A 12,356-nucleotide genomic window follows, 5' to 3' on the forward strand; every position below is an offset into this window, starting at 1 on the left:
GTAGCCAAGGTGAACAATATAGGAATGAGGGAAAGATGCACAACGAAGAAGCTTGTCTTGGGCCAAATCCCTTCAAAACATGACTGGGGGCCAAAAGGTCCACAGATCTGCACTGTTGCTGGGGCCACGAGGGCCTCCCACTCTGAAGACAAGGGCTTTGGCTCTTGCAAAATACATGGAGGGGTCCGGGGATGTGGAAGGACATGGGGAGTGAGGGAGAGGTTCCAGTGATAGTCTGCTCTTGATTCTGTGCTTTACAGTGGATTTCCTTATAGGAGTTAGGAATGATTTCTTCCAAAGTCCCAGTTCTTGGCCTTGCAGATTACCGGAGCCATCAGATCACCAAATGGGGCCAGATGAAGGCTCTACCCAACTGATACATCCCTCCTGGATAAACACACAGGGCCTCACTTTGTCTTTTCTTGCTCAAGGTGATGCTACCCTGTGGTCAGTCATGATCTTCAGATGGGTACCACTGTCTGTGGGGATAGCCCAGACCTCCAGACAGTCCTGAAGCTGCAAGACCAACCCCCATGCCCCCCCGAGAAAGTTCCGTACATGGACCCATTATCATACAGCTGTGTGATCACACTCTGTCCTGGGTACAGCCCTCCTCCCCAGGAGGCTGTCAGAGGTAATGTGCTTGGTCCTTCCTGCCTCCATCTTCTCCCTCAGCACGTGCAAATGCACTCATACACACATGCATGCAAACGTGCGCACACACACACACACACACACACATCAAACCAAGATGGATTAAAATACACGTGCAAAGAACGGGCAGTGGACGTTGATTAGGCAATGCTTCTCTCTGTTTATACAGACAAAAGTGTGAAAAAAATGCTTTGTGAGCTCAGAAGGAATTCACAAGCCCAGTGTGGGTCCACGGCCCTTGAAATGCCAGTCCTGTGCCCAGTGGGCTCTGCTGATGACATGATGATAACACAGCTGCCCAGGCACTGTCAGTGGGCCCCACTGCCCCCCAGAAGTGCTGACTTCCTGCCTGCAACCCTGGAGCTCAGACCCTTGAGGATACCAATGCTTCTTGCTTGACAAAACAACGGGGAGGTCCCGGGACCCCTCAGAAACTACTGTAGACCCCTTCGATGTTGCTCTCTCTCTGCACCCCTGGTCACACTGAGATGGGGAACAGGGGAACCCTTGCCAAGAAAAGTGATTCAGAAGGCAGAGCAACCCTAACACAACTGAATGGAACTGCACCAATATGTGTGAGCTTACACCAATGTGTGTGAAAGGGGAGTCAGTAAGCCTCTCTGGGAAGTACTGTCACCAAAAGCCCTGATGAGCACTCATATGTGTGCCGAGTGAGGAACATACGTGTGTGTGTCTGTCTGTGGAAATGTGTGTGTGCATGGGAGTGAGTGTAAAGGTGTGTGAGGGCATGAGTGACCACCTGAGTACCGAGTGTCTGTATGTGTGTGGGCACACACATATGTGTGTTTATATAACCGAAGGTCAGGCCAGAATGAGGGCCCAGGCCCGGCCTCTTCTGAGTCTGTGTGTGGGTGAAGGCCTGGCTCATTGTCAAGTCTTCGGGAGGTTGCCTTCCCTGGACCCAATTTGCCCTTTCAATGTTCAAGAGCCGGCTCTGGGCATGCCTGAAAATACCTTTAAGGCCAATCCTATGTGTCCTTTGCTCTATCACCTCCTCCCACCAACGAGAGATAGCCCTCTCCTGAGCCAGAAGCCACTGTGTGACCACTAATTCCTCCTTCTTCAGGATGTTTTCCAAGAGGAACCCAGCTTCACACTCTCCTGTGCCTGCCTCCCAGTTGGGGGGCTCAGCTGGCAGGAGGAGAAGGAGGCAGTTGGCTTTTTATAGGTCTGCAGTTTTCCTTCAAGTCACCGAGTGCCTCCAATATTCAAAGCCTCACGCCTGGCACACATAAAAGAGATTCTAATCACTACACCTAATTAGAGGGAAGAGTACATTGCAGAGAAAAAAATTAAGCAGCATAAATATAATAAAAGGCGGTAATTAACAGTCCCACAAGGCAGATGCTGTGTTGACAGCTGAGGATGTGGAGAGAGGGTGGAAGAGGTCCGCTTCCCCATCCGAGAACCATGGCCTCCCTGGTGGGAATGCCGGAGCCCCAGGTACAGGCTGATCACTCCATGTATAAAGCTCCACAAAGAAGCAGCCCAGACCCTTGCAGGGTGACTCACGAATGATATCCTGGGGGTGACAAGAGTCTGACTCCTAAATTTCTTTCTTGGATTTACTGTGGCTGATTGCACTTCATGGTGTGGTTGGTAATTTTTTTAAAAAATATAAGCTGTGAAATACTCTTTCCTCTAAATCTCAGATCAGCCCTCCAGCCTTACATTCCTTCTGAAGGAAGAGAGCTGAAGATTGCTTGAGTGTGTCATGGCAAGACACCCAAGGGTCTCCCTGAGAGAGTGCCAAAGCCATCCCGGCCAGGATCCTGGGCTGGAGACGGCTCTGGTACTAGTGTGAGTCGCTCAGTCGAGTCCGACTCTTTGCGACCCCATGGACTGTAACCCGCCAGGCTCCTTTGTCCATGGAATTCTTCAAGCAGGAATACTGGAGTGGGTAGCCATCGCCTTCTCCACGGAATAGAACCTGGGTTTCCTGCATTGCAGGCAGATTCTGTACTGTCTGAGCCACCGAGGAAGCCTAGAAATGGCTCTAGTGGGGTTTGAAATGATCCCTACCTGGCTTGAGGTGGAGGTCCTGGAGGCAGGAGACCCAGGCCTAGCACTGTCCACTGCTGCCGGTGTGTGAGATGTGTGCACACACACGCATGCACACACGCCCGACACCCCCCGCTCCACACCTTTCTTGCAGTACACACACACACACACGCGTACACATGCCCAACCACCCCCCGCTCCACACCTTCCTTGCAGTACACACACATGCGCACACACACACGTCTGACTTCCTTGCAGTACACACACACACACGTGCACACACACACGCGCACACACGCCCGGCCCCCCCGCTCCACACCTTCCTTGCAGTACACACACACACACGCATGCACACACGCCCGACCCCCGCTCCACACCTTCCTTGCAGTACACACACACACGCATGCACACATGCCCGACCCCCCCGCTCCACACCTTCCGTGCAGTACACAGACACACACACGTGCACACACACGCCCAACCCCTGCTCCACACCTTCCTTGCAGTACACACACACACGCGTGCACACACGCCCGACTCCCCCCGCTCCACACCTTCCTTGCACTCCAGGGCCACGCGGGACTCCAGGTTGTCCATCTGCATCTGCAGCCGCTTCAGAGTCAGGTCACTCTCGCGGGACTTGCGCTTGTAGGCGATGAGCACGGCCACGATGAAGATGATAAGAAGGCCGCCGGCCACGGCGATGCTGACAATGGCGGGCAGGCTGAGCGGGCTGTCCGGGGCTATGTACACCATCCCCGGGGAGTACTCCATGCCACCGACTCGGGCCTGCGGGGGACACGCCGGGGAGAGGGAGCTGAGTGTGGGGACAGAGCATCCCAGGGAACAGACCCAAGCCACTGGTGAGCCGGGCACCAGAGCCGGATGAGGGAAATGGCTCCAGGGAGGAGGATTACCACTGGCTGTGAAAGCAGACGAGTGGCCATCAGGGGAAGAGGGAGGATGGATGGCTCAGCTTTCCCCCAGAACTGGAAAAGCCACGCATGATTTTATTCGGGAGCAAACATGGCCATCTTCATGAGGAAATGGCATTCAACTGGAATCTAAAAAAATCCTGCTGCTGCTGCCAAGTCGCTTCAGTTATGTCTGATTCTGTGCGACCCCATAGATGGCAGCCCACCCGGCTCTCCTGTCCCTGGGATTCTCCAGGCAAGAATACTACGTGACCTCAAAGACTGGCTCCCCGAAGACTCATCCCATCCTGAGGACTGATGACTCAGGCACAAGGCGTGACATTATGGGTCAACAACACTCCTCCCTGGGAAGCACCTCTTGCTTCTAACAGGTGACTTGGCGTGCATATCTGCTCAGTTGTGACCGACTCTTTGCGACCCCATGGACTGTAGCCCACCAGGCTCCTCTGTCCGTGGGATTCTCCAGCAAGAATACTGGAGTGGGTTGCCATTCCCTTCTCCAGGGGATCTTCCTGACCCAGGGATCGAACCCATGCCTTTTATGTCTCCTGGATTGGCAGGTGGGTCCCTTACCACTGAGTCACCTGGGAAGCCTGACAGGTGGCTGAGCACATCACTGGATGCTGTTTGGCATTGCCCTTACTGTAGCACCAGCCAGTATGGAAAGAATGACAATACAGAAGAAAGAAATTTGAAGTGAGATGGGGAGAAGAAACTGGGGTGTGTGGGCGAGCCAGGAGGAACGTTCAAGAAAGCCAGAATCCCCTCGGAAAGCCCCGATGGCCCAGGATGGAGCAGGACCACCCCTCCCACAGCATCCCTGGTGCCCGCCCATCCGGGGTGGGTCCTGCCAGCCTCACCATCACTTTGTGCCTGCCGATGAGGTTGGGGGACTCGCAGAGCAGCTGCACATCCGACACCGTGACGGTGCATGGCTTCTCCCCAACCAGCACGGTGTAGTTCAACTTCACGTTGCCCCCAGCCACAGGTGGGATCAGATTCCTGCCCTGCACGGACAGGAACGCCTGAGTTCCCACTCCAGAGCCAGGAGCACAGATATTGGCTGGTCACCATGTCCTCCCACCCTGAGGCCCCATCCTTCTGGAGAGCTGGTGGAGAGGCCACCTTCCCTAGTTAAGTTCAAAAAATTCATAACACCTATACTACCATACTACAATTCCCCTTTCCTCAGTGGGAATCAATAATCAATAATCAAGGTACTCTTTTCAGCTTCTCCCAAAGGCAGCCTCAGAATCCTTTGCAATACAGAGCTGTAGTCAGTCACTACCAGTTGATTCAAATTGTCATATGAGTTAAAATTAATTTATTATCCATGTTGCAAAGAAGCCATAGAAGGTGGCTTGCAAAGAGCTTTGCAAGAGGAAGCAGTATGAGTCTTTGACCTCCCAAGTCCTGGACTCAGGCCAAAGCTGGGAGTCAGATGGTCAGCGTGGATCCGGCTGCCCTGACTAGGCTTTTGTGACCCACAAAGAGAGTGCGCATCTTAGTACAGACTCATAGGGAGTGTTTACCATAGTCTGGGCTATAACACAACCTCTACTAGCTAGTGACACCAATGAGATCTGGCAAAAGGCCATGACTCCTGGCCTTTTCCTGGGACATGGAAAGCCTCCCCTTGCATACTTCCTACCTCCCCCATCAATCTACCTTCAGGATGATGGGTGTGCCAGGCTTGAGCTCCAGGATTCCCGAGGGGCTGAAGGCCTCAAACACAGGGTTGGGGTAGTAGGTGAAGTTGGTCATGTTGAGGATTAGCAGGGACTGGACATTGTCCAGGATGAAGCCAAACTCCTCGGGCCTCTCTGTCAGGTCAGACTGGTGGTCGGGCCCCAGAGCGAGGGCCGGAGCCTGGCAGGTCATCTCAGTGGCATTCAGAACCTCGCAGAGCTGGGGAGGAGCCAGAGAAGGAGGTTTATGTCTCCGGTCTCCACACACCCACGGCCCCAGCCACCCACCGGGCCTCCCTCCATGGTGTTGTACAGCGTGGTGTTGACACGGGACTGTTATAGATGGGTCCCAATCGCCTGACCTGGTCATTCAAGGACAAGCTCTGCAGCTGGCCCCTACCTCTGCTCTGCCCACAGCAGCTGTGGCAGGCACTAGGCTATCTCTAAGCTAAGGAGTGGCACAGGAGATCAGAGGAGGAAGGAAGAAGGATCTGAAACCTCAGAAACCCAGGAGCAATGGCTCCTCCATGCCTCTAGCCAGGGTGTGGAAGTGGCCTCATGCCTGCTCCCCCATCCCACTATCCCAGTGTCCAGGGGCGTTGCACGCGATGAGTCATCAGTGTATAAGATGAGCCTGCCTGAGCCCCCAGAGAGCCCCACACCCTCTAGGGCAGCCCTCTCCGAGCCCACTAGCCAGGGACTCACATTGATGTGCTCCTTCCCTCCATGCTTGGCCCGGATCTGGGGGTTCTGTATGAGGTCCAGGTGAGTCCCCCACACGGCGATGGGTGTGTTTCCACTGACCAGGGAGAAAGAAGAAGGCGTGTAAAGACAGGGACGGGAATAGCAATGACTCGAGCACAAAGATGAGATGACGGCCAATCAGGCCGAGCTCTGGCACTGAAGATAATGATTACCGGGGGCATGATGACGTTCATGGGGACAAGATGAAAAGTGACTGTATAATAATAAGGATGAGCTCTCAGCAGCCAAGGGGAAGACAGTGATGACCAGATGTCCGCGGCCGTCCTGTGCTGAGCTCATTCAGAGCATGGACACCCCATGGAGGCTGAACCTGCAGCACAGCCCTCTTGCCCCTTCCCCCCTGCTGCCCCCTGCCCCAGCCTCCTGACCTGAACCAGCTGCTTCTCTGTAGCCCCCCGGGGTCTCTTCCCCTGCTCTTCCCAGTCTCAGGGAACTTTCTTCACACTGGCCTTGCTCCAGACCGTCTTCTACCAGACCCTCCAAAGTCTAAGCACAGGACAATCACACTACAAATTTCTACCTTAGAGGCTTCAGCTGGCTGGGACCTGGGAAAGGCTGAAGCTCGGACACTCAGGAACCTCCTGTAAGAATGTAAATATGAAACATTCCAGGGCTCTCGCAGCCTGGGCAGGGGTCGGCTGGAGGATTGCCGATAGGAGAGATCACCGGATTTGTCTTTGGGGAGCTTTGCATTGGAAATCTGGATGGCACTGTCCTACCCTCAGTGCCACTGAGATGCTGGCATGGGATGTGGAGCCCCAACCACTCAGAACGCACCTCCAGCCTTCCACTCGATGTGAGGGTGACTGGGGGTGACTGCCAAGTGCCGGGAAGGGCAACACCTCTATTTCTGTGACAGCAACACGAGGAAGAGTTGAATTAAACCAGGCTGTGAACGCCTTGGAGAACCATAGAGTTTGTCTAAGAATAGGGGGCCGTGCCAACTTCCTGGACTCTCCAGGCCCTGGGGGCAAATCCTGGAATAGTTTTTACAGGCTCTTTGCCCCTCTCTGTGTCTTATATTTATCTGCTTTCCGGTTACAGTTAAAGCTTGTAAGGCTGGGCCTTAGAGAGAGTAACCGTTGAGGACAACAAAGGCTCCTAAAGGCTGCCTTTCATCTGAGTGTGTAAGGCCAGGTGGCAAACTTCCCGTAAAGGGCCAGAGCGTAAATCTTTCAGGCTCCTCGGGGCCATATGATCTGTCGTAATTACTCAGTTCCGCTGCTGTGGTGAGCAGGCAGCTAGAGACAAAACATATACGGATGAGTATGGCTGTGTTCCAATAAAACTTTATTTATGAAATCAGGCAGACAGCCAGATTTGGCCCCTGAGCTGGAGTCTACTGACCCTGTTTAAAAGACTGCTTTCTGGACTGGAGTCGTCATTGACTCCTCTCAGCTTGTGGAGACCACATCTTTATGCTTTGCCCGGTCTCCTGACCCCAGACGGCCTCTAGAGCTGAAGTGGCCAGTGGGGTGGGCTGAGTATGGGGGGTGGGGGGAGGGGAGGGGACGGGAGCCAGGCACCGCACTGTGTGTTTGCTGCTCACATAATCCTCTCGGGGTCCTATGAGAAACCTTGGATCCAGGGAAGCTAGCTAATCTTTAAGGTCCCTTGGCTGCTAAGCAGTGGAGCTGAGTTACACTCAGTCCTTCTAACCCTAAGTCTACTTCCCACCCTGCCCCCCTACCCAGGCATTGATACAAAGATTTCCCGATGATCACCAGGGAGCATCCATGCCATCAGGGTGCCCTCAGCAGCCCCATCCAGCCTCCTAGTTGCCCGTGCATATGTGTGTGCTAGGTCGCTTCAGTCATGTCTGATTCTCTGCAACCCTTTGGACTGTAGTCTTCCAGGCTTCTCTGTCCATGGGATTCTCTAGCCAAGAATACTGGAGTGGGTTGCCATTCCCTTCTCCAGGGAATCTTCCCTACCCAGGGATCGAACTTGCATCCCTTATGTTTTTTGCATCAGCAAGCAGGTTCTTTAGCACTAGCACCACCTGGGAAGCCCAAAATTCCCATCAAGATTTGAACTCGGATCGCTGGATTCAGAATCCAGAGTGCTCACCATTTTCCTAGTTGCCCACCAGTCCTCAAACTGGGGACTGTAAGCTCCTGCTGGCCAGAGTTTGGCCTCCAGGGCCGGGTCCCGCTCAGAGGCGTTCTCAGTAGAAAGAGGGAACCCCTGCTGGAATGTCTGACCCACACCACTCCCAGTTCATCTCCTAGGTTTCTGAGACTCAAGGAGGGAAACCCGAGGTCGGGGCAGCCACTACCTGACGATGCTCCACTCGGGCTCGATCCGCACGATGGTGGGGTCCTCCACGTACTGGAAGAACAGGTCCTGGTGGATCTTGGCCCTGTCCACCTGCACAGTCACCTTCATTTCCAGCACCTCATCTGAGGACGTTGTGTTGCAGACGATGTAGGATGGAGAGCGCCTGGAGGGAGGAGGGGAGACAGGGAGCTGGGACCCTGGGTGTCGGGCAGGACCTCAGTCTGGGGTCAGGGCCCTCCCGCACCCCTCCCTGTTCATCAGACTCCTTGGGGGCAGTGGGCGAGTGCTGCCCTGGACACTAATACTCTGAGATCTACTGATCAAGACTCTGTCCTTGACCCAACTATAGACAGTTTCCTCGGAGCCTGCTTTTTTGACTAGGCTTCTTTCTGGGGCCCTGCCTTCCACTTGCCTACTCCCATTTTTAGCAAGAATCCTGCTAACTCAATTTAGTAAGAATTCCCCACCCCACCCTGATATCTAAGTACCTTTGATATCTGGGCAGCTTCTGCCTCCCTCACTCTTGATACCTGATCACCTTGACTGCCTTCAGCAAGAGTCTTGTTAAGTCAGTTTAGCAAGAATCCTCTTAACCTTGTTTCCTCTTAGTAATTTTCCATCCTCAGCCTCCCTCACTGCTCCTTGGCTATAAATCCCCAGCTGTCTGCTGTATTTGAAGTCTGATCTCTAGCCCGGTTGCGATAGGCCTGACGCCTATTGCAGTCGTCCTGAACAAGCTCTTTCTTACCATTTTAACAAGTGGTAGAGCCATGTTTTCTGGAACACTCAGGCAAGGTCTGGCCTGGCCTGATTCAGGTCAGGCCCTCAGTATAGCGCTCTCCCAGGACAATCTCTCTCTGCAGAGCTTCCTGCCAACCACACCTCTTCTAGCTATGCATTAGATGTACCTCTCACCTCCCGCCTCCTTCCCAACCCTCACCCCACCCCAGGTTTCTGGCTCCCGGTTCCTGGAAGGTGCGTCCTCCTGGGACTGGACACTGGAACCAGAGGAAGGAAAGGAAAGTCGGTTGCCTTTGGAGGTTCTGTGACCCTTGGCCAGGTTTTAGCAGTCCTGGCTGGCTCTGCAGTAGCTGCCCAGAGCTAACCCAGGGGGCAGATACCCTAGATTCCAAACCCTGTCCTATGGAACCCTAGGGTCCTGCACAGTGGGTGGTATGGGGGCACCCAGGCTAAATGGTAGAAGACAGCATGACAGGTCCATCCAGGGTAGGGATCCCTGGCAGGTCCCCAGAATGAGCCACAGCCAAGCATGCCCATAAAGTCTCCTCTCAGAGAGAATGGTCACTTTCTCAGGAAGGAAGAAGCACCTCCAAAAGGTCAGCTGGAGTCAGCCCCGCCCACCCTCTGTGCTGGGATCCCTGGAGCTGGCCCTAAGGTGAGTTACCTGTGGAAGAGGCAGGGCTGCTTGCCGAACATCACCACCACGTTGCTGCCCGCGTTCAGGTTGGTGCCCGTGATGGTCACCTGTGTGCCTCCGGACCTGGGCCCCCGGCTAGGCTTCAGGTCTGAGAGAGTCAGCGTCTGTGCAGGAAAGGATCTGGCCTGAGGATGCTTCTGGGCAGGCCCGAGGCAGCGCCCCATCCTGGAGCCGCCTTCAGGAATCCTTAGTCATGGAAGCCTCCCAGCAAGCAGGTTCATATGCCTTCATATATATATATGTGTGTATATATATGTATATATGTATATATATATACACACACACACTTAATCGCTCCATCAATTCTACAAGGTAGGCATCATTGCCCATCTTAAAGACAAGAGTCAGAGATGTTAAATTTCCAAGGTCATAGTACTCTTGCCTGGAAAATCCCATGGATGGAGGAGCCTGGTGGGCTGCAGTCCATGGGGTCGCTAAGAGTCAAACTCCACTGAGCGACTTCACTTTCACGCATTGGAGAAGGAAATGGCAACCCACTCCAGTGTTCTTGCCTGGAGAATCCCAGGGACAGGGGAGCCTGGTGGGCTGCCGTCTATGGGGTCGCATAGAGTCGGACACGACTAAAGTGACTAAGCAGCAGCAGAGTGAAGCAGTGGCCTGAGACACGACTCCGGGGCTGGAGTTCACCCCGTCTCCAGTCTACAGCATGGGTTGCTTTCAAGAAGGTGAGTCGCCCCATCCACAGGCCTCTCACAGAGAGCTGCTGAAAGCTCCCAGAAGCCAGGGCCGCAGGATGAGTCCCACGGAAACCCAGCAGAAGAAGCAAGGAAAGGTCAGGGGATGGAGTGAAGAGTCGGACTGGGGGTGGGCTGGGGAGGGGGTGGGGGACGGCTCTGTGAGCTGAGGATTTGGAATTTCAGTTTGTTCTTTCATTAGCATTTTAATGGAAAAAACTTTCCTTAGTCCCAGGTGAGAAGCCTGTATCTGCATTTAAATGAAGATTTCTCCCTTCTCTACTCCCTTAAAGAATTCAGCACCAAAAGTTGAACCCACTCAGCTCCTCGAAGCGGGCAGGCCACCTCCGCTCGGAGAGGCCTCGATCGATGACACAAGGGGAGGAGAAGTGTCAAGCGAAGCCTGCAGCCCGGCGGCCTGACAGGGGCGTGCCTCGGCTGTCTCATTGGGCACACGGGCGGGGACGCGCCGGGACATACCATTGCGCGGGCGCGTTCGCGGGCCCGCCCACCCGGTCCCTGCTGATCTCGAACCTGGCAGCCCCGTGGCACCCACCAAGCCCAGGAAAGGCTTATCCTGGCTCTGATGCTGGCTCACCCTGAGATCCGCGCAAAGATGGGAAGAAGCTTCGGAAAGAGCCTTCCTTTCTCAGCTTTGCCTAGATCGCGCTGTGTGACCTGGCACAAATCACTTAACCTCTCTGATTACAAAGAATGAAAAAAAAAATGGTTTTCTCAGAAGGGCCTGACAATTTTCTGGTTCTAACCTCTCACCGATGGTGCCTTTGTCCTGCAGTCTGTAAAGGGAGAGCTTTCAAAGGTGGCTCCTGCTGACGTCCCCAGAGAGGAAAAGGGATGTGAGCGAGTTACTTAGGGGTAGGGGGCAAAGGGAAACAGAAAACAGGTTTTCTGACAGCCTGATGGGTAGAAGGGGTAGAGGTGAGTAATCCTGGCTTTGCAGTGGCATTTCTGTGTGGGGTTAACAGGGCCCAGAATTATTCCAGGGGCCCGGGAGAGGGCGATAGGGGCAGGTGTTTAAAAATGGTGAGAAATTATTCATTATCCAAGGCTTGCTTCACAAATATTTCTCAGTGGGTCTGCATCAAAGTTGGCATTTTTTGCCACCTCCTCCCCTGGCTCCCATCCTTCACAGAGATCTCTAGGGATGGAACTGGTAACAAGCCCGAGAGTGCTGACTTGGGGTCTGTTGGCCTTGGCATCATGGTTTGGGGTGAATAAACCCACACATCAGAGCCTGGCTTAATTTGTGGAGGGAAACTGAGGTAGACCCAAACTTTGGCCTGAACTTGCATTACTTTGCCAACAAAGGTCTGTCTAGTCAAAGCTATGGTTTTTCCAGTAGTCATGTATGGATGTGAGAGTTGGAATATAAAGAAAGCTGAGTGCTGAAGAATTGAGCTTTTGAACTGTGGTGTTGGAGAAGACTTGTGAGAGTCCCTTGGACAGCAAGGAGATCCAACGAGCTCATCTTAAAGGAAATCAGTCCTGAATATTCATTGGAAGGACTGATGCTGAAACTCCAATACTTTGGCCACCTGATGTGAAGAACTGACTCATTGGAAAAGACCCTGATGCTGGGAAAGATTGAAGGTAGGAGGAGAAGGGGGCAACAGAGGATGAGATGGTTGGATGGTATCACCGACTTGTTGGACATGAGTTTAAGCCAGCTCCAGGAGATGGTGATGGACAGGGAAACCTGGTGTGCTGCAGTCCATGGGGTTGCAAAGAGTCAGACATGACTGAGCGACTGAACTGAACTGGCGCTGGGTGGGGGGGCTCCCCAGCATCACCAGGCCCTGAGAAGTACCCCTACTCCCCAGAGGAGCCAGAAAGGGGCTCCCCAGCTGAATCAGGAGGG

General features: G+C 53.8%; 1 protein-coding gene across 2 annotated transcripts in view; it reads right to left on the reverse strand.

Moving 5' to 3' along the window:
- PLXNA4 (plexin A4) overlaps nucleotides 1-12,356 on the reverse strand; it is a 425,409-nt gene that overhangs the window by 58,539 nt on the left and 354,514 nt on the right. For both annotated transcript variants that reach the window (XM_040259648.1, XM_040259649.1), the window contains exons 14-19: nucleotides 9,750-9,886; nucleotides 8,343-8,507; nucleotides 6,005-6,098; nucleotides 5,280-5,519; nucleotides 4,472-4,618; nucleotides 3,231-3,465 (exon numbers count right to left, since the gene is read on the reverse strand). In XM_040259648.1, coding sequence (XP_040115582.1) covers nucleotides 3,231-3,465; nucleotides 4,472-4,618; nucleotides 5,280-5,519; nucleotides 6,005-6,098; nucleotides 8,343-8,507; nucleotides 9,750-9,886 — 1,018 coding nt within the window. The remainder of the gene's footprint in view (nucleotides 1-3,230; nucleotides 3,466-4,471; nucleotides 4,619-5,279; nucleotides 5,520-6,004; nucleotides 6,099-8,342; nucleotides 8,508-9,749; nucleotides 9,887-12,356) is intronic.

This window comes from Oryx dammah, unplaced genomic scaffold (assembly GCF_014754425.2).
Source record: "Oryx dammah isolate SB20612 unplaced genomic scaffold, SCBI_Odam_1.1 HiC_scaffold_18, whole genome shotgun sequence".
Classification (NCBI taxonomy): domain Eukaryota; kingdom Metazoa; phylum Chordata; class Mammalia; order Artiodactyla; family Bovidae; genus Oryx; species Oryx dammah.